General features: G+C 47.4%; 1 protein-coding gene across 1 annotated transcript; it reads right to left on the reverse strand.

Annotated features, from left to right (window-relative positions):
- Positions 1-553: 553 nt before the first annotated feature.
- Positions 554-20,586, reverse strand: LOC136569856 (signal-induced proliferation-associated 1-like protein 3). Its single transcript, XM_066570212.1, has 9 exons — positions 20,503-20,586; positions 15,903-18,243; positions 14,915-15,045; positions 12,162-12,350; positions 9,895-10,069; positions 5,577-5,680; positions 4,470-4,627; positions 2,546-3,170; positions 554-865 (listed from the first exon to the last, which is right to left on the reverse strand). The coding sequence occupies exons 2-9, from the start codon at positions 16,933-16,935 to the stop codon at positions 554-556; spliced, it is 2,727 nt and encodes a 908-aa protein (XP_066426309.1). The 5' UTR covers positions 16,936-18,243; positions 20,503-20,586.
- Between the last annotated feature and the right edge of the window lie 1,643 nt (positions 20,587-22,229).

Consider the following 22,229-nt stretch of genomic DNA (forward strand, 5'->3'; position numbering starts at 1 on the left):
GATGGCGCCCATGGCACCAAGATGGCTCCAATGACATCAATGGCACCAAGATGGCTCCAATGGCACCAAGATGGCTCCAATGACATCAATGGCACCAAGATGGCTCCAATGACATCAATGGCACCAAGATGGCTCCAATGGCACCAAGATGGCTCCAATGGCACCCACCACAACCCAATGGAACCAATGGCACCCAAGACCCTCAGATGCCACCAATGGCTCCAAGATGCCACCAATGACATCAATGGCACCAAGATGGCACCCATTACATCAATGGCACTCAGATGCCACCAATGGCACCCAAGACCCTCAGATGCCACCAATGGTACCAAGATGGCACCAATGACTCCAATGGCACCAAGATGGCTTCAATGGCACCAAGATGGCACCAATGGCGCCAAGATGGCTCCAATGACATCAATGGCACCAAGATGGCTCCAATGCCACCAAGATGGCTCCAATGGCACCCACCACAACCCAATGGAACCAATGGCACCCAAGATCATCAGATGCCACCAATGGCTCCAAGATGCCACCAATGGCTCCCGTGACATCAAGCTGGCACCAACACCACCCACACCAGCACCAACCTCCTGGGCGTGCCGTCCTCGTGGGGCGGCACGATGACCACGGTGACGGTGACCGAGGTGCGCAGCAGGTCGATCATCTGCTCGTGGCTCAGGGCCACGGCGGCCACCTTGCACACCTCCAGCAGGCGGCTGCCGCGCCGCAGCCCGGCCTGCCAGGCGAAGCCGTACTCCTCCACCTCGGCCACGCTGCCGTCGGGGTGCACGTGGAAGCCCAGCTGGCCCAAACCGTTGCGCCGCAGCGTCATGTCCACCGTGGCGCAGCCCGGCGTGGTCACCTGCCCGAAACGGAGCCGTCGTCAGCGCCCGGGTGGCAAAAAAATGCAAAATTTCAAGCTTTGGGGCAAAACTGAGGGGTTTTGGGGCGGTGTCGGGGGGTGTTTTGTTGGGGGTGTTTTGGGTTTTCCGCCGGTTTTTGGCGCGTTCTGGTGTTTGCCGGATTTCTTCTTTTTCCCTTTCTCAAATTCATGGATTTTTCCTCATTTTGATCAATTTTAACCCAAATTTACTCCATTTTTCCTCAATTTCATCAGTTTAAAGGCAAATTTACTCAATTTTTTCCTGATTTCCTACATTTTACCTCAATTTCATCCATTTTTACCCAAATTTCCACCATTTTATCACAATTTCATCAATTTAAAGCCAAATTTACTCATTTTTTCCCGATTTTCTACATTTTACCTCCATTTCATCAATTCAAAGGCAAATTTACTCATTTTCCTGATTTCCTCATTTTACCTCAATTTCATCCATTTTTACCCAAATTTCCACCATTTCACCCCAATTTCATCCATTTTAACCCAAATTTCCTTGATTTTTCCATTATTTCCTTCATTTTACCTCCATTTCATCAATTTAAAAGCAAATTCACTCAATTTTTCCTGATTTCCTCCATTTTACCGACATTTCATCCATTTTAACCCAAATTTCCACAATGTTATCCCAATTTCATCCATTTTAACCCAAATTTCCTTGATTTTTCCATGCTTTCCTTCATTTTTCCTCATTTTGATCAATTTTAACCGAAATTTACTCAAATTTTCCTGATTTCCTACATTTTACCTCAATTTCATCCATTTTAACCCAAATTTCCTTGATTTTTCCATGATTTCCTTCATTTTACCTCAATTTCCCCCATTCTCCCCTAATTTTTCCCCCATTTTTCCCCAATTTTCCCCCATTTCCCCCCCAATTTTTTCCCCATTTCCCCCCATTTCCACTTCCCCCCATTTTCCCCCCAATTTTTTTCCAATTTTTCCCCCATTTTTTCCCATTTTCCCTCCAATTTTTTCCCCATTTCCCCCCCCATTTCCCCCCCAAATTTTCCACAATTTTTCCCCCTTTCCCCCATTTTTCCACAATTTTCCCCATTTTCCTCCCAATTTTTCCCCATTTTTCACCCATTTCCCCCCATTTTCCCCCCAATTTTCCCCCAATTTTTTCCAATTTTTTTCCCAATTTCCCTCCAATTTTTCCACAATTTCCCCCCATTTTTCCCCCCATTTCCCCTCCAATTTTTTCCAATTTTCCCCATTTCCCCCCAATTTTCCACCCCATTTCCCCCCCAATTTTTCCACAATTTCCCCCCCTTTTTTCCACAATTTTCCCCATTTTCCTCCCAATTTTTCCCCATTTTCCTCCATTTCCCCCCCTTTTTCCCCCAATTTTTTCCAATTTTTCCTCCATTTCCCCCCTATTTCCCCCCAAATTTTCCCCCCATTTCCCCCATTCCCCCCAAAATTTTTCCAATTTTTCCCCTATTTTCCCCCCAATTTTTCCCCATTTTTCCTCCATTTCCCCCCATTTTCCCCCCAAATTTTCCCCATTTTCCCCCCAATTTTCTCCATTTTCCCCCCCATTTTTCCTCCCATTTCCCCCCCATTTCCCCCCCAATTTTTCCACAATTTTTCCCCCAATTTTTCCCCATTTCCCCCCAATTTACCCCCATTCCTCCTCACCTTGAGCCTCTGCACGATCTCCTTGACCTCCTCGGCCGCCGCCTCCGCTCCTTCCTCCGTCCCCGCCGTCCCCGAAACTCCCGAAATTCCCACCCTGAGGCTCACCAGGTCCCCTCGGCCGTGGTAGATCCTCAACGCCGCCCCCTCGGCGCTCCACCCGATCACGTCGCCGGTGAAACAATTGAACACCACCTCCTTGGCCGCCAAATCCACCAAAACCACCAATTCCTTGGAAATGCCCAAAACGCACGGAACCTCCTCCCCTCCCCTGCCGAAATCCAAGGCGGAGACGCGCCAGGAGACGGCGCCGGCGCTCTCCAACTCGGCCGAGGGCCGCGCTTTGGATTTCTCCTTTTTTTTGGAAGCCAAGGAGATGAGGTTGAACTTGCCGGCGGCGTCCAAGGGGGTGTTGGTGACGTAGTTTTCCGCCAGATCCCGCAAATATTCCTGCCGGGTCCGGGTGGCCATGGTGCGGAACTTGTGGGATTTGTGCGCCGCGTTCTCGCCGTTGATGGCCTTGGCCAACAGGAAGGCGCGGAAGAGGTCGGAGCGGCGGAAGGTGACGCCGGCCGGGGGCACCGGGGGGCCGAAGGGGGGCACGTCCTTGGAGCGGGTGACGGCGACGCTGTTTTGGGGGCAAAAACGGCAATTTATGGCAATTTTTGGTGGGAATTTTTGCTGATTTTTTACAAATTTTTGGCAAATTTTTGCAGGGATTTTATTGCAAATTTTAGGGGATTTTTGCTGATTTTTTACAGATTTTTGCTGATTTTTGCAGGGATTTTATTGCAAATTTTGGGGAATTTTTGCTGATTTTTTACAATTTTTGGGGGGATTTTTGGGGGGATTTTTGGGGAGAGTTTTGGGGAATTTTTCCTGATTTTTTACAAATTTTTGGCAATTTTTGGGGGGGATTTTTTGCAAATTTTGGGGAATTTCTGGGGCTGACTTTTTACAAATTTTTGGCAATTTTTTGGGGGGAATTTTTGGGGCGATTTTTTGGGAGAGTTTTGGGGAATTTTTGCTGATTTTTTACAAATTGTTGGCAATTTTTGGGGGGAATTTTTTGCAAATTTTTTGGGAATTTTTGCTGATTTTTTACAAATTTTTGGCAGGATTTTTTGGAAAATTTTTGGGATTTTTTGGGATTCCAAGCTCCCGGGGGACCGAAGCGGGACGTCCTTGGAGCGGGTGACGGCGACGCTGTTTTGGGGGAATTTTCAGAAAGTTCTGGTCATTTTTGGGGAATTTTTGCTGATTTTTTACAAATTTTTGGGGGGATTTTTTGCAAATTTTGGGGAATTTCTGGGGCTGATTTTTTACAAATTTTGGGGGGATTTTTTGGGAATTTTTGCTGATTTTTTACAAATTTTGGGCAATTTTGGGGGGGATATTTTGGGGAATTTTTGCTGATTTTTTACAAATTTTTGTGGGATTTTTTGGGAATTTTGGGGAATTTTTGCTGATTTTTTACAACTTTTTGACAATTCGGGGAGGGATTTTTTGCTAATTTTTTACAAATTTTAAGCAATTTTGGGGGGATTTTTTGGGAATTTTTGCTGATTTTTTACAAATTTTTGGGGGGATTTTTTTGCAAATTTTGGGCAATTTTTCCTGATTTTCTACAAATTTATGGCCATTTTTGAGGGGATTATTTTGCAAATTTTGGGGAATTTTTGCCGATTTTTTACAAATTTTTGGCGGGATTTTTTTGCAAATTTTTTGGAATTTTTTGCTGATTTTTTACAAATTTTAGGCAAATTTTGGGGGGAATTTTTTGCTGATTTTTTTACAAATTTTGGCCATTTTCGAGGGGATTTTTTTGCAAATTTTTTTGGGGATTTTTGCCGATTTTTTTTACAAATTTTTGGCAATTTTTGGCAGAATTTTTGACCAAATTTTGGGGAGTTTTTGGGATTCCCACCTGTAGGAGACGTTGTCGGAGCAGGGCTGGTGGGCGCGGACGATGATGAAGACGTGCTGGAAGTGGGAGCGGATGTTCTGCGGCGTGAAGGGCAGCGCGCCCGGCTCTTGGAAGATGATGGTGACGATGTCGTTGCCGATGTGGCGCTTCCGGAGGAGCTGGGAATGGATTTTTGGGGAAAAAAACCAAAAAAACCCCAATGGGAATGGGTGGGATGAAGATTTGGGATGTTCGGAGGAAGTTTTGGGATTGTTCGGTTCTTGGGAGGTTTCAGTCCTTGGGATCATCCAAGGAAAGTTTGGGGTCATCCAAGCTTTGGAATCCTCCAACCCTTGGGACCACCCAACCCTTGGGATCCTCCAACCCTTGGGACCACCCAACTCTTGGGACCACCCAACCCTTGGGATCATCCAACTCTTGGGACCACCCAACCCTTGGGACCACCCAACCCTTGGGATCATCCAACCCTTGGGATCATCCAACCCTTGGGACCACCAACTCTTGGGACCACCCAACCCTTGGGATCCTCCAACCCTTGGGATCATCCAATCCTTGGAACCACCCAACCCTTGGGATCCTCCAACTCTTGGGACCACCCAACCCTTGGGACCACCCAACCCTTGGGATCATCCAACCCTTGGGATCATCCAACCCTTGGGACCACCAACTCTTGGGACCACCCAACCCTTGGGACCACCCAACTCTTGGGACCACCCAACCCTTGGGATCATCCAACCCTTGGGATCATCCAATCCTTGGGATTCTCCAACTCTTGGAACCACCCAACCCTTGGGATCATCCAATCCTTGGAACCACCCAACCCTTGGGATCCTCCAACCCTTGGGATCATCCAACTCTTGGAACCACCCAACCCTTGGGATCATCCAACCCTTGGGATCCCCCAACCCTTGGATCTCCCAACCAACTTTTGGGATCCTCCAACCCTTGAGATCCTCCAACTCTTGGATCTCCCAACCAATCCTTGGGCTCCTCCAACCCTTGGGACCCCCCAACCCTTGGGATCCCCCAACCCTTGGGACCCCCCAACCCTTGGGACCCCCCAAGCTCCATGGGTTCCATGGAGGACCCCGGAGGTTGTGGCGGTACCTGCTGGCGGTTGTTGGGCGTGTAGGGCAGCATGGTGGACACGTGGAACATGATCTCATAGTCCTGGTACGTGGTGTAGAGCGAGTGCGTGCCCGTGGAGTCGGCTGCGGAAAAACCAGGAAAAGAGGAGACGGTGAAATCCCGAAAAATCAGATCCGGGGGAATCCCAAAAAAACGGAGCCGGTGAAATCCCGAAAAATGGAGCTGGTGAAATCCCGGAAAGTTGATTGGGTGGAATCCCAAAAAGTGGAGATGGTGAAATCCCAAAAATCAGATCCGGGGGAATCCCAAAAAAATGGAGCTGGTGAAATCCCAAAAAATGGATCCGGTGAAATCCCGAAGGATTGTATTGGGTGGAATCCCAAAAAATGGAGCCGGTGAAATCCCGGAAAGTTGATTGGGTGGAATCCCAAAAAAATGGATCCAGGGAAATCCCAAAAAACTGATCAGGTGAAATCCCAAAAACCTTGGGATCCTTCAACCAAAGCTTGAGATCCTTTAACCCTTGGGATCCCCCAAACTCTTCAACCTCTGGGACCACCCAACTCTTGGAATCCATCAACCCTTGGGATCCCCCAACTTCTGGGACCATCCAACCCTTGGGATCCATCAACCAAAGCTTGAGATCCTTCAACCTTTGGGATCTTCCAACTCTTGGGATCCTTCAACTTTCAGGATCTCCCAACCCTTGGGATCCTTCAATTTTTGGGACCATCTAACCCTTGAGATCCTTCAACCAACTCTTGGAATGTCTCAGCCTTTGGGATCCTTCAACTCTTGGGATCCTTCAACTTTTTGGATCTCCCAACTCTTGAGATCCTTCAACCCTTGGGATCTCCCAACTCTTGAGATCCTTCAACCCTTGGGATCCTTCAACTTCTGGGACCATCCAACCCTTTGGGATCCCTCAACCTTTGGGATCCCTCAACCTTTGGGATCCTTCAACCTTTGGGATCTCCCAACTCTTGGGATCCCTCAACTTTTGGGATCCCAACTTCTTGGACCTTCCAACCTTTGGGATCTCTGAACTCTTGGGATCACCCAACTTTTGGGATCCTTCAACTTCTGGGACCATCCAACCCTTGGGATCCCCCAACTCTTGAGATCCTTCAACCCTTGGGATCACCCAACTTTTGGGATCCTTCAATTTTTGGAATCCCTCAACTTTTGGGATCTCCCAACTTTTGGGATCTCCCGGTGCAATCCCACATCCCAAGAGCCCCAAACTCACTTTTGGTGTCGAGCTGCGCCGCGTACTTGGTGAAGGACTTGAGGGAAACCTTCTCGCCCAGGAGGTTCCAACCCTTGGGATCCTCCAACTCTTGGAATCCCTCAACTTTTTGGATCTCCCAACTCTTGAGATCCCTCAACCCTTGGGATCACCCGACTTTTGGGATCCTTCAACTCGTGGAATCCCTCAATTCTTGGAATCCTTCAACTTTTTGGATCTCCCAACTCTTGAGATCCTTCAACCCTTGGGATCACCCAACTTTTGGGATCCTTCAACTTCTGGGACCATCAAACCCTTTGGGATCCCTCAACCTTTGGGATCCTTCAACTTTCAGGATCTCCCAACTTTTGGGATCCCTCAACTTTTGGGATCCCAACTTCTGGGACCTTCCAACCTTTGGGATCTCCCAACTCTTGAGATCCTTCAACCCTTGGGATCCTTCAACTTTTGGGACCCTCCAACCAACTCTTGGAATGTTTCAACCTTTGGGATCCTTCAACTTTTGGGATCCCTCAACTCTTGGAATCCTTCAACTTTTTGGATCTCCCAACTCTTGAGATCCTTCAACCCTTGGGATCACCCAACTTTTGGGATCCCCCAACTTCTGGGACCTTCCAACCCTTGGAATCCTCCAACTTTTTGGGTCCTTCAACTTTCAGGATCTCCCAACTCTTGGGATCTCCCAACTCTTGGAATCCTTCAATTTTTGGGACCTCCTGGTGCAATCCCATATCTTGGGGACATCCCAGATCCTGAGAGGATCCCAAGAGCCCCAAACTCACTTTTGGTGTCAAGCTGCGCCGCGTACTTGGTGAAGGACTTGAGGGAAACCTTCTCGCCCAGGAGGTTCCAACCCTTGGGATCCTCCAACTCTTGGAATCCCTCAACTTTTGGGATCTCCAAACTCTTGGGATCCCTCAACCCTTGGGATCACCCGACTTTTGGGATCCTTCAATTTTTGGGATCCCTCAACTCGTGGAATCCCTCAATTCTTGGAATCCTTCAACTTTTGGGATCCCCCAACTCTTGAGATCCTTCAACTTTTGGGATCCCCCAACTCTTGAGATCCTTCAACCCTTGGGATCTCCCAACTCTTGGGATCCCTCAACTTTTGGGATCCCAACTTCTGGCACCTTCCAACCTTTGGGATCTCCCAACTCTTGAGATCCTTCAACCCTTGGGATCTCCCAACTCTTGGGATCCTTCAACTTCTGGGACCATCAAACCCTTTGGGATCCTTCAACCTTTGGGATCCTTCAACTTTCGGGATCTCCCAACTCTTGGGATCCCTCAACTTTTGGGATCCCAACTTCTGGGACCTTCCAACCTTTGGGATCTCTGAACTCTTGGGATCCTTCAACCCTTGGGATCTCCCAACCTTTGGGATCCCTCAACTTTTGGGATCCCTCAACTCTTGGAATCCTTCAACCTTTGGGATCCCCCAACTCTTGAGATCCTTCAACCCTTGGGATCTCCCAACCCTTGGGATCCTTCAACCAGAGCTTGAGATCCTTCAACCCTTGGAATCCCCCAACCCTTGGAATCCCTCAACTTTTGGGATCTCCCAACTTTTGGGATCTCCCGGTGCAATCCCACATCCCAAGAGCCCCAAACTCACTTTTGGTGTCGAGCTGCGCCGCGTACTTGGTGAAGGACTTGAGGGAAACCTTCTCGCCCAGGAGGTTCCAACCCTTGGGATCCTCCAACTCTTGGAATCCCTCAACTTTTTGGATCTCCCAACTCTTGGGATCCCTCAACCCTTGGGATCACCCGACTTTTGGGATCCTTCAATTTTTGGGATCCCTCAACTCGTGGAATCCCTCAATTCTTGGAATCCTTCAACTTTTGGGATCCCCCAACTCTTGAGATCCTTCAACTTTTGGGATCCCCCAACTCTTGAGATCCTTCAACCCTTGGGATCTCCCAACTCTTGGGATCCCTCAACTTTTGGGATCCCAACTTCTGGCACCTTCCAACCTTTGGGATCTCCCAACTCTTGAGATCCTTCAACCCTTGGGATCTCCCAACTCTTGGGATCCTTCAACTTCTGGGACCATCAAACCCTTTGGGATCCTTCAACCTTTGGGATCCTTCAACTTTCGGGATCTCCCAACTCTTGGGATCCCTCAACTTTTGGGATCCCAACTTCTGGGACCTTCCAACCTTTGGGATCTCCCAACTCTTGGAATCCTTCAACTTTTGGGATCCCCCAACTCTTGAGATCCTTCAACCCTTGGGATCTCCCAACCCTTGGGATCCTTCAACCAGAGCTTGAGATCCTTCAACCCTTGGGATCTCCAACTTTTGGGATCTCCCAACTTTTGGGATCTCCCAACTTTTGGGATCTCCCGGTGCAATCCCACATCCCAAGAGCCCCAAACTCACTTTTGGTGTCAAGCTGCGCTGCGTACTTGGTGAAGGACTTGAGGGAAACCTTCTCGCCCAGGAGGTTCCAACCCTTGGGATCCTCCAACTCTTGGAATCCCTCAACTTTTTGGATCTCCCAACTCTTGAGATCCTTCAACCCTTGGGATCACCCGACTTTTGGGATCCTTCAATTTTTGGGATCCCTCAACTCGTGGAATCCCTCAATTCTTGGAATCCTTCAACTTTTTGGATCTCCCAACTCTTGGGATCCTTCAACCCTTGGGATCTCCCAACTCTTGGGATCCTTCAACTTCTGGGACCATCAAACCCTTTGGGATCCTTCAACCTTTGGGATCCTTCAACTTTCGGGATCTCCCAACTCTTGGGATCCCTCAACTTTTGGGATCCCAACTTCTGGGACCTTCCAACCTTTGGGATCTCTGAACTCTTGGGATCCTTCAACCCTTGGGATCTCCCAACCTTTGGGATCCCTCAACTTTTGGGATCCCTCAACTCTTGGAATCCTTCAACTTTTGGGATCCCCCAACTCTTGAGATCCTTCAACCCTTGGGATCTCCCAACCCTTGGGATCCTTCAACCCGAGCTTGAGATCCTTCAACCCTTGGAATCCTCCAACTCTTGGAATCCCTCAACTTTTGGGATCTCCCAACTTTTGGGATCTCCCGGTGCAATCCCACATCCCAAGAGCCCCAAACTCACTTTTGGTGTCGAGCTGCGCCGCGTACTTGGTGAAGGACTTGAGGGAAACCTTCTCGCCCAGGAGCGCGAGGAACTCGTCGAGCGCGGGCCCCGCGGCCTCGTTGTTGTACATCTCCTCCTCCGAGCTCTGCCCGGCCTTGCAGTACAGGATCCCCACCTTGTGCCGCCGGCACAGCTGCCGCCGCAGGGATTTAGGGGATTTAGGGGCTTTGGGGTTTATGGGGTTTGGGATTGGGGGTTTGGGATTTTGGGGATTTGGGAATTGGGATTTGGGGTTTATGGGATTTGGGGTTTATGGGAATTGGGAGTTGGGATTTATGGGGTTTGGGGTTTATGGGGTTTGGGATTGGGGAATTGGGATTTAGGGGATTTATGGGGTTTGGGGTTTATGGGGTTTGGGATTGGGGGTTTGGGATTTTGGGGATTTGGGAATTGGGAGTTGGGATTTATGGGATTTGGTGTTTATGGGAATTGGGAGTTGGGGTTTATGGGGTTTGGGGTTTATGGGGTTTGGGATTGGGGGAATTGGGATTTAGGGGATTTAGGGGCTTTGGGGTTTATGGGGTTTGGGATTGGGGAATTGGGATTTAGGGGATTTAAGGGGTTTGGGGTTTATGGGGTTTGGGATTGGGGGTTGGGGATTTTGGGGATTTGGGAATTGGGATTTATGGGATTGAGGATTTAGGGGATTTATGGGATTTGGGGTTTATGGGGATTTATGGGATTGGGGAATGGGGATTTAGGGTTTGGGGTTTATAAGGTTTGGGGTTTATGGGGTTTGCTATTGGGGAATTGGGATTTTGGGGATTTGGGAATTGGGATTTAGGGTTTATGGGATTTGGGGGTTTATGGGATTTGGGATTTATGGGATTTATGGGATTCACTAAAATTCCAGGAATCATTTAACCCTTGAGATCCTTTAACCCTTCAACCACAGCAACGCTAAAATGACCCAGAAATTGCAGAAAAAAATTCGCAAAAATTCAAAAAAAAAATTCAAAAAAAATCCCCGAAAAATTCCCAAAAAATTCCCCAAAATCCCAGGAATTCTCACCCCCTGCTCGTCCAGCTTGAGGAGCTGCTCAGGGACCTTGGGGCTGGGCAGGGCCAGGCGCAGGCAGTGGATGTTGAGCTCGGGGAGGACGAATTCCAGCAGCTCCCGCACGGGGAGCCCCAAAAAATCCCAACAATTCCCTCCAAAAATTCCCCAAAAATCCCAGGAATCCTTCAAGAGTTGGGAGGGTTTAAGGGTGGAATGGGAGAGAGGAAAAATCCCAAAAAATCCCTAAAAAATTCCTAAAACTTCCCTGAAAATTCGCAAAAAATCAGCGAAAAATCCCAGAAATTGCTAAAAAATTCCCTAAAAAATTCCCGAAAATTGCTAAAAAATTCCAGGAATTCCCTCAAATCCCAGGAATCATTTAACCCTTGAGATCCTTGAACCCTTTATATACACCAGGTCCTAAATCCCAAAAAACCTCCAAAAAATCCCGGAAAAATTTGCGAAAATTCGCAAAATTGACAAAAAATTGCCAAAAAATTCCCCAAAAAATTCCAAAAAGTTCCTAAAAATTCCCAAAAATCCCAGGAATCTTTTAACCCTTGAGATCCTTGAACCCTTCAACTACACCAAAGCCCAAACCCCCAAAAATTCGCGGAAAAATTCGCGAAAATTCGCGAAATTGGTCAAAAATCGCCAAAAAATTCCTAAAAAATTCCCAAAAAATTCCTAAAAATTCCCAAAAATTCCAGGAATCGTTTAACCCTTGAAATCCTTGAACCCTTCAACTACACCAAAGCCCAAACCCCCAAAAATTTGTGGAAAAATTCGCGAAAATTCGCGAAATTGGTCAAAAATCGCCAAAAAATTCCTAAAAAATTCCAAAAAAATTCCTAAAAATTCCCAAAAATTCCCAAAAATTCCAGGAATCGTTTAACCCTTGGAATCCTTGAACCCTTCAACTACACCAAAGCCCAAACCCCCAAAAATTTGTGGAAAAATTTGCGAAAATTCGCGAAATTGGTCAAAAATCGCCAAAAAATTCCTAAAAAATTCCCAAAAAATTCCTAAAAATTCCCAAAAATTCCAGGAATCGTTTAACCCTTGAAATCCTTGAACCCTTCAACTACACCAAGGCTAAAATGACCCAGAAATTGCCGAAAAAATCCCGAAAAATTTGCAAAAAATTCACCGAAAATTCCAAAAAAATCGCAAAAAATCCCCGAAAAATTCCCAAAAAATTCCCCAAAATCCCAGGAATTCTCACCCCCTGCTCGTCCAGCTTGAGGAGCTGCTCAGGGACCTTGGGGCTGGGCAGGGCCAGGCGCAGGCAGTGGATGTTGAGCTCGGGGAGGACGAATTCCAGCAGCTCCCGCACGGGGACCCCGCGCCCGGAGCCGGCCTTGGCCGTGCTGGGGGTGGCATCCTCCAGGATGGATCCTCGCAGGGTCAGCAGCTGGGGAGGGGAAAACGGGGGAAAATCAGGGGAAAACGGGAAAAAATGGGAATTTTGGGGGGTCGGGGGGGGTGGGGTGGAAATTTGGGGGTTTTAAGTTCAAAATTGTGGGATTTGAGCCCAAAATTGAGGGAATTTTAGCCCAAAATTGAGGGGATTTTAGCCCAAAATTGAGGGGATTTTAGCCCAAAATTGGGGGATTTGAAGCCAAAATTGAGGGGATTTTAGCCCAAAATTGAGGGGATTTGAACCCAAAATTGAGGGGATTTTAGCCCAAAATTGGGGGATTTTAGCCCAAAATTGAGGGAATTTTAGCCCAAAATTGAGGGAATTTTAGCCTAAAACGAGGAAATTTCAGCCCAAAATTGAGGGGATTTTAGCCCAAAATTGTGGGATTTGAAGCCAAAATTGAGGGATTTGAACCCAAAATTGAGGGGATTTTAGCCCAAAATTGGGGGATTTGAACCCAAAATTGGGGGATTTGAACCCAAAATTGAGGGGATTTTAGCCCAAAATTGAGGGGATTTTAGCCCAAAATTGAGGGGATTTGAACCCAAAATTGAGGGAATTTTAGCCCAAAATTGAGAGAATTTGATCCCAGAATTTCAGGAGTTTTATCCCAAAATTCAGGGAATTTTACCCTAAAATTGTGGGATTGTTTGTCCCAAAATTCAGGGATTTGACACCAAAATTGAGGGGGATTTTAGCCCAAAATTGTGGGATTTTAGCCCAAAATTGAGGGGATTTTAGCCCAAAATTGGGGGATTTGAACCCAAAATTGAGGGGATTTGAGCCCAAAATTGAGGGGATTTTAGCCCAAAATTGAGGGAATTTTAGCCTAAAACGAGGAAATTTCAGCCCAAAATTGAGGGGATTTTAGCCCAAAATTGTGGGATTTGAACCCAAAATTGAGAGAATTTTAGCCCAAAATTGAGAGAATTTTAGCCCAAAATTGAGAGAATTTGATCCCAGAATTTCAGGAGTTTTATCCCAAAATGGAGGGAATTTTACCCTAAAATTGTGGGATTGTTTGTCCCAAAATTGTGGGATTTTAGCCCAAAATTGAGGGGATTTGAACCCAAAATTGAGGGGATTTTATAGGAAAATGGAAAGGATTTGAGGGAATTTTAGGTCAAATTTCAGGGGATTGGAGACCAGAACTGTGGGAATTTTAGCCTGAAAATTGAGGGAATTTTATCCTAAAACGAGGAAATTTCAGCCCAAAATTGTAGGAATTTGATCCCAGAATTTCAGGAGTTTTATCCCAAAACTGAGGGAATTTTACCCTAAAATTGTGGGATTGTTTGTCCCAAAATTCAGGGATTTGAACCCAAAATTGAGAGGATTTGAACCCAAAATTGAGAGGATTTGAGCCCAAAATTGAGGAATTTTATCCCAAAATTCAGGGATTTGAGCCCGAAATTGAGACAATTTTAGCCTCAAAATTGAGGGGATTTTAGAGCAAAATGGAAATTTTGGGGATTTTTTGGGGGATTTTTGGGGGGATATTTTTGGGGATATTTTAGGGATATTTTAGGGATATTTTGGGGATATTTTTGGGGATATTTTTGGGGATATTTTAGGATATTTTAGGGGTATTTTGGGGATATTTTAGGGATATTTTGGGAATATTTTAGGAATATTTTGGGGGTATTTTAGGGATATTTTGGGAATATTTTAGGAATATTTTGGGGATATTTTTAGGAATATTTGGGGATATTTTGGGGATATTTTAAGGATATTTTGTGGATATTTTGGGGTGATTTTAGGGATATTTTAGATCTATTTTTTTGATATTTTAAGGATATTTTGTGGATATTTTGTGGGATATTTTAGGGATATTTTTTGATATTTTAAGGATATTTTGAGGATATTTTGGGGATATTTTAGGGATATTTTTTTGATATTTTAGGGAAATTTTGGGGATATTTTGGGAATGTTTTTGGGGTGATCTTTTGGAAATTTTAAGGATATTCTGGGGATATTTTGGGGATGTTTTGGGGATGTTTTTGGGGTGATTTCAGGATATTTTAGGGATATTTTTAGGGATATTTTGGGGATATTTTCGGTCTATTTTTAGGGCTATTTTAAGAATATTTTAGGGATTTTGGGGGAATATTTTTTTGTATATTTTTGGGGATATTTTAGGGATATTTTGGGGATATTTTGGGGATGTTTTTGGGGTGATTTCAGGATATTTTGGGGATGTTTTGGGGATATTTTTGGGGATGTTTTAGGGGTGGTTTGTGGATATTTTTTTGGATATTTTGTGGATATTCTGGGGATGTTTTTGGGGTGATTTCAGGATATTTTAGTGATATTTTTAGGGATATTTTGGGGATATTTTCGGTCTATTTTTAGGGCTATTTTAAGAATATTTTAGGGATTTTGGGGGAATATTTTTTGTATATTTTTGGGGATATTTTGTGGATATTTTGGGGATATTTTTGGGGTGATTTCAGGATATTTTGGGGATATTTTTGGGGTGATTTCAGGATCTTTTGGGGATGTTTTTGGGGTGATTTCAGGATGTTTTGGGGATGTTTTCGGGATGTTTTAGGGACCTGGCTGGTGCGGAAGATGAGGCGGTGCTGGAACTGGGGGCCGTGCTCCGAGGGCTCCTCCAGGCGCTCCCTGCGCACGCTCACGGCCACCGGGCCCAGCTTCTCGTCCAGGCCGAAATAATTGGAGTGTTCTGGGGGAAAAAAGGGCAAAAATGGGCAAAACGAGGCAAAATGGGAATGACTGGGGGGGATTGGGGGTTGGGGAGGGGAAAAACGGGGGGGAAATGGGAATTTAGGGGGGGAAATTGAGGTTGGGGCAGGGGAAATGGGGATTAGGGGGAAATGGGGAAAATGGGGAAAAATTGGGAAAAAATTAAAAAAAAATCTCCCAGAAATTTAAAAAAATTTAAAAAAAATTCTTTAAAAAATCCCCCCAAAAAAGTCCCCAAAATCCCTTAAAAATCCCCCCAAAAAATCCTCAAAAATTTTAAAAATGCCCCCCAAAAAAATCCCTAAAAAATCCCCCCAAAATTCCCAAAAAATTCCCAAAAAATCCCAAAAAATCCCCCCCCCAAAAATCCTCAAAAAATAAAAAAAAAATTCCAAAAAAATCCCCAAAAATCCCAAAAAATCCTCAAAAAATTCCCATAAAATTCCCCCAAAAATCCCCCAAAAATACAAAAAAAATCCCCCTTAAAAATCCCAAAAAAATTCCAAAAAAATAAAAAAAATCCCTTTAAAAATCAAAAAAAATTCCCAAAAAAAATCCCCTCAAAAATCCTCAAAAAATAAAAAAAAATCTACCAAAAATTCCCAAAAAATCCTAAAAAAAATCCCCCCAAAATTCCCATAAAATCCCCCAAAAATCTGCAAAAAAAATCCCCCAAAAAATCCAAAAAAATTCCAAAAAATCCCTCTAAAAACCCCCAAAAAAATCCCAAAAAATCCCAAAAAATCCCCCAAAAAAATGCCAAAAAATCCTAAAAATATAAAATCCCCAAAAAACCCCCAAACCCTCCCAAAATTCCCCAAATCCCCAATTTCTGACCTCGGCCATGGAAGTAGTCCCTGTAGTAGGTGGCTCCCAGGTCCGCGTGCTCCACGCTGAAACTCCCGACCCTCTCCGGGTTCCTCTGCTCCTCCTTGGGAAACTCCAGCACGGAAACGCCGGCGTTCGACACCTTCCAAAAATTCCCAGATTCCCCCAAAATTCCAGACGGCGCCGCCGCCGCCGCCGAAGAAAAAGCAGATTTGGAAAAGCTGACGTCGCGCTCTCCTCGACCGCCGCCGATTTCGTTGCGGAAATGGGGACAACTCAACAATAAATCGTTGCTGGTGTTGTCTCCTAAATCTTCTTCCAAATTTTCTTTGGAATTCAAATTTTCCAAGCTGGAAAAATTGGGAGGGTGGGAGGCGGCGGAAGCGGCGGAAGCGCCGGTGGTGGTGTTGCGGCGTCGGGTTCCGGCCGATCCGACGGAAACGGCCTCGAAGAAAATGCTCTGAACGTCGAAATGGGCGAAGCTTTTGCGGCAAATCCAAGATTTCGGAGGTTCCGGAAGTTTGGGATCTTCGGGATCTTTGGGGTTGAGGAGTTTTTTGAAGATGGAATCGTCGGGTTTTAAACAACGGCGCCGTTTTTCTTTTTGGGGTTGGGGTTGCTCGGGATTTTGGTCGGGATTTTGGGGTTTTTTGGTTCGGAATTCGTTGAGCATTTCGAAAAAACTTTGTTCCGGAATTCCTTGGACGTCGATGGAGGAGGTGCTGCCGTATTCCCGGAATAATCCGGCGGAATTGGAGGAATTGCCGCGAATTTCCGGGATTTCTTCGGGATCGCATTCGCTCAAAGTGACCTCGCTGCTGCTCCGTTGTCTTAAAGGAATTCCTAAAAATCCTTCTTGGAATTCCAAATCTTTCAAATGAGGGATCAACCTTCGATGGAAGGGTTTGAAAGACGATTGGGAAGGTTGGAAATGACGGGAATTTCCGGAATATTCTTTGGAACGAGGAGGCCACTCGGCCACGCGGGCGCGAACGCCCATCTTGGGCACCGGGGGGATTTCGGAGCGTTGGGAATTCATCATCCCAAAGGGAAATTTGGGATTTAGGAGGTCCAGGAGATCCAGGAGGTTCAGAAGAGCTGGGAGGTCCACGAGGTCAAGGAGGTGCAGGAGGTGCAGAAGGTCCTGGAGGTCCAAGAGGTGCAGGAGGTCAAGGAGGTCCTGGAGGTCCAAGAGGTGCAGGAGGTCAAGGGGGTCCTGGAGGTCTTGGAGGTCCTGGAGGTCCAAGAGGTCTTGGAGGTCCAAGAGGTCCTGGAGGTCTTGGAGGTCCAAGAGGTCCTGGAGGTCCAAGAGGTGCAGGAGGTCAAGGAGGTCCTGGAGGTCTTGGAGGTCCAGAGGTCAAGGAGGTTCAGGAGGTCCAGAAGATCCAGGAGGTCCTGGAGGTCCAAGAGGTCCAAAGGTCAAGGAGGTTGAGAAGATCCAGAAGGTCCAGAAGGTTCAGAAGAGCTGGGAGGTCCAGGAGGTGCAGGAGATCCAGGAAGTCTGGGAGGTCCTGGAGGTCCAAGAGGTCCCAGAGGTCCTGGAGGTGCAGAAGTTTCAGAAGATTCAGGAAGTCCAGGAGATCAAGGAGGTTCAGGAGATCCAGGAGGTCCTGGAGGTGCAGAAGGTCCTGGAGGTCCAGAGATCCAGGATGTGCAGAAGGTTCAGAAGATTCAGGAGGTCCAGGAGATCAAGGAGGTTCAGGAGATCCAGGAGGTCCTGGAGGTTCAGGAGATCCAAAGGTCCAGGAGATCCAGGAGGTCCTGGAGGTGCAGGAGGTCAAGGAGGTTCAGGAGATCCAAAGGTCCAGGAGATCCAGGAGATCAAGGAGGTTCAGGAGATCCAGGAGATCAAGGAGGTTCAGGAGGTCCTGGAGGTTCAGGAGGTCCAGAGGTCCAGGAGATCAAGGAGGTTCAGGAGATCCAAAGGTCCAGGAGATCCAGGAGATCCAGGAGGTTCAGGAGATCCAAAGGTTCAGGAGATCCAAAGATCCAGGAGGTCAAGGAGGTTCAGGACATCCAGGAGGTCAAGGAGGTTCAGGAGGTCCAAAGGTCCAGGAGATCCAGGAGGTCCTGGAGGTGCAGGAGGTTCAGGAGATCCAAAGGTCCAGGAGATCCAGGAGGTCAAGGAGGTTCAGGAGATCCAGGAGGTCCTGGAGGTGCAGGAGGTCCTGGAGGTGCAGGAGATCCAAAGGTCCAGGAGATCCAGGAGATCCAAAGATCCAGGAGATCAAGGAGGTTCAGGAGATCCAAAGGTCCAGGAGATCCAGGAGGTCCTGGAGCTCCAGGGGGTCATGGCAGGAGGACACCAGGAGAAGTCAGGAATCGGCGGCGGCGACGCATGGTGGGAGGGCTGGGGGAAAAGAGGGAAAATGGAGGGATTTGACCCCAAAAATGGAGATTTTGACCCAAAAATTACAGGAATTTTAGCCAAAAAGTGGTGGGAATTTTGTCCCAAAATGGGGGGAATTTGAGCTCAAAAATTGAGGGAATTTTAGCCTGAGATTGTGGGGATTTTATCCCAAAAATTGAGGGATTTGACACCAAAAATTGAGGGATTTGACACCAAAAATGGAGGGATTTGACCCCAAAATGACAGGAATTTGATCCCAAAACTGTGGGAATTTATCCCCAAATTTTGGGATTTTATCCTGAAAATTGAGAGAATTTTAGCCCAAAATTGTAGGAATTTTATCCTGAAAATTGAGAGATTTTAGCCCAAAATTGCAGGAATTTTACCCTGAAAATTGAGACATTTGACAGCAAAATTGAGGGAATTTGAGCCAAAAAATGGTGGGAATTTTGTCCCAAAATTGAGGGAATTTTTGCCCCAAAATTCAGGAATTTTAGCCAAAAAATGGAGGGATTTTATCCAAAAATTTCAGGGATTTTACCCCAAAATAGAGGAATTTTAGCCTGAGATTGTGGGGATTTTATCCCAAAAATTGAGGGATTTGACACCAAAAATTGAGGGATTTTATCCCAAAAATTGAGGGATTTGACCTCAAAATGACAGGAATTTGATCCCAAACCTGTGGGGATTTATCCCCAAATTTTGGGATTTTATCCTGAAAATTGAGAGAATTTTAGCCCAAAATTGTAGGAATTTTATCCTGAAAATTGAGATATTTGACAGCAAAATTGAGGGAATTTTAGCCAAAAAATGGTGGGAATTTTGTCCCAAAATTGAGGAATTTTATACAAAAAAATTGAGGGATTTTATACAAAAAAAATTGAGGGATTTTATCCAAAAATTTCAGGGATTTGACCCCAAAACAGAGGAATTTGAGCTCAAAAATTGAGGGAATTTTTGCCTGAGATTGTGGGGATTTTATCACCAAAACTGAGGGATTTGACACCAAAAATTGAGGGATTTTATCCCAAAACTGAGGAATTTTAGCTCAAAAAATTGAGGGAATTTATCTTGAAAATTTTAGGCAAAAATTGAGGGATTTTAGCCCAAAAATTAAGAGAATTTCAGCCTGAAAAAGGAAGGAAATTTAGCCAAAAAAGTGAGAATTTTAGGCAAAATTGAGGGATTTTTATCCCAAAAATTGGATAATTTTTTTGAATTCCTGAATTCAAGAAATCTGGGGTGGTTTTGGAGGGAGTTTTGGAAATTTTGGGGGGATTTTTGGACTTTTTGGGGGACTTTTTGGGGAACTTTTGGGGATTTTGGGGAGTTCTGGGATGGTTTGGGGGGATTTTGGGGGGGATTTTTGGATTTTAGGGGGATTTTGGGGGGTGCAACCAACCCTAAATCCCCTCAGGGACCCTAAATCCTCTCAGGAACCCCAAATTCCCACAAAATCTCAAATTTTTCCTCAAATCTGAACCCCAAACCCCCTCAGGAACCCCAAATCCCCTCAGGAACCCCAAATCCCCACAAAATCACAATTTTCCCTCAAAATCCAACCCTAAATCCCCTCAGGAACCCCAAATTCCCACAAAATCAAAATTTTCCCCTCAAAATCCAACCCCAAATCCCCTCAGGGACCCCAAACCTTCTAAAATCACAATTTTCTCCTCAAAATCCGACCCTAAATCCCCTCAGGAACCCCAAATTCCCACAAAATCCCAATTTTCCCCTCAAAATCCAACCCCAGAGCCCTCAGGGACTCCAAATCCCCCCAAAAATCCATTTTTTTTCTCCGCAAACACACCGTGAACCCCTCAAAAACCCCAAATCCTTCCGAAATCACAGTTTTCCCCTCACAAACCCCTCAGGAAGGTGAAATTCCCTCTAAATTCACATTTTTCCCCTCACAACATCCCGTGAACCCCTCAGGGACCCCCGAATCCGTCACTCAAAGGTTCCTTAAATCCCCCGACTCTCAAAACACAACCCCAAATCCCCTCAGGGACCTTATAACCCCCTCAGAAAGCCCAAAAAATTTCAATTTTCCCCTCAAAACAACCCCTCGGAACCCCTCCCCTCCCTCAGGGCTTGCCCCCCTCAGAACTACAACTCCCGGCAGCGCCCGCCGGGCACCGGGAAAAAACCCCGGGGGGATTCCCGACGGTTCCGGGGCCTCCCAACACCGCCGCCCTCTCCTTTTTTAAAGGCCTAAAAAAAAAAAATCTTTCTGCAGGCCTTAAACCCGAGCCTTACCGGAGAACGGCGGAAGCGGCGGCGGCGGCAGCAGCGAAGTCCCCCCCCCTCCCGCCGCCCCCGCGCCCGGCGGGGGTCTGAGGGCTGAGGGGAATGGGGGGGGAGGTTGTCACTCACCGCGGGCGCGAGCGCTGCGGCCAATGGGGGGGCGCGGCGGAAACGGCGCGAGCGCCCCGGCCAATGAGGGGGGGCGGCGCGAGCGCCCCGGCCAATGAGACCCCCCCCCCCCTCCCTCCCCCTTCCCCTTCCCTCTCCGCCGGTCCTGGCGGAAAGGCCCGAGCGCGACCCGAGTGAGGCCGAAGTGAGGGGGCGGGGCTTAAGAAAAGGCGGGAAGTCCTCCGGGCCGCCAGGGGGCGCTGTGGGTTCGGACGTGAGGGGGGAGCGTCTTAAAGGCGCAGGACGCTTTTTTGTGAGGGGAATCCCCCGCCAAACTGGGATTTCCCCACCCCAAACTGGGATTTCCCCACCCCAAACTGGGATTTCCCCCCCCAAACTGGGATTTTCCCCCCCAAACTGGGATTTCCCCACCCCAAACTGGGATTTCCCACCCTCCAAACTGGGATTTCCCCCCCCAAAACTGGGACCCCTCAGCCTGGGAGGCTCCGCCCCTCTCCCTCGGCTCCTTCATTTGCATACGGCTGCGCCTGGACCAATCAGCGGCCACGCCAGCGCCGCGCGCAGCCAATCAGAACCGCTCGTCGCAAGCCCCGCTCCGCGCGGCCGCGCAGCCAATCAGAGGAGAGAACGCCGAGCTTTATTTGCATACGGGGTTGCGGAGGCGCGGCCGCGTTCATTTGCATACAGCGCGGGAATATTTGCATGGAGGGGCCTCATTTGCATAGAGGGCGGGTTCATTTGCATACAAGGCGCGTCCCGCCGGGGTTCCGGGACGGGGGGATCCCCAAAAACCCCTTCAGGAACCCCCAAAATCCTCCCAAATCCTCCCAAAATCCAAAAATCTTCCAAGATCCCCCCCCAAATCCTCCAAAATCCTCCCAGGACTCCCCGAAATCCTCCCAGGGCTCCTCAATTCTCACACGATCCCCTCAAAAAGCCCCTTCAGGATCCCTCAAAATCCTCGCAGGATCCCCCAAATCCCTGGGGTGATCCCATGGCTGGATCCCTTGGGACCCCCAAATTCTGGCCCCAAAATCCCGCCAGATTCTGGCCCCAAATCCCATTGGATCCCACCAGGCCCCATCGGATCCCAGCCAATCCCAGTCAGATCCCATTGCAGCACATCAGACCCCATCAGATCATGGCCCCAGATCCCAGGAGATCCCAGGAGATCCCAGGAGATCCCAGTAGATCCAGATCCCAGACCTCGGTGGATCCCAGTAGATCCCAGCACATCCTCCCGGATCCCAGCAGATCCCAGCGGATCCCATCAAACCCCAGTGGATCCCAGTGGATCTCAGCCCCATCAAACCCCACCAGACCCCATCAAATCGCACCAGATCCCAGTGGATCCCATTGGATCCCACCAGATCCCACCAAACCCCATCGGACCCCACCAGATCCCAATGGATCCCAGTGTATCCCAATGGATTCCAATGGATCCCATCAGATCCAAACAGACCCCACCAGATCCCAGTGGACCCCATCAGACCCCATCAAACCCCACGAGATCCAATCGGATCCCACCAAACCCCACCAAACCCCACCAGATCCAATCAGGTCCCATCAAACCCCGTCAGACCCCACAGGATCCCATCAGAACCCATCAA

This window comes from Molothrus aeneus, unplaced genomic scaffold (assembly GCF_037042795.1).
Source record: "Molothrus aeneus isolate 106 unplaced genomic scaffold, BPBGC_Maene_1.0 scaffold_291, whole genome shotgun sequence".
Taxonomy (NCBI): Eukaryota; Metazoa; Chordata; class Aves; order Passeriformes; family Icteridae; genus Molothrus; species Molothrus aeneus.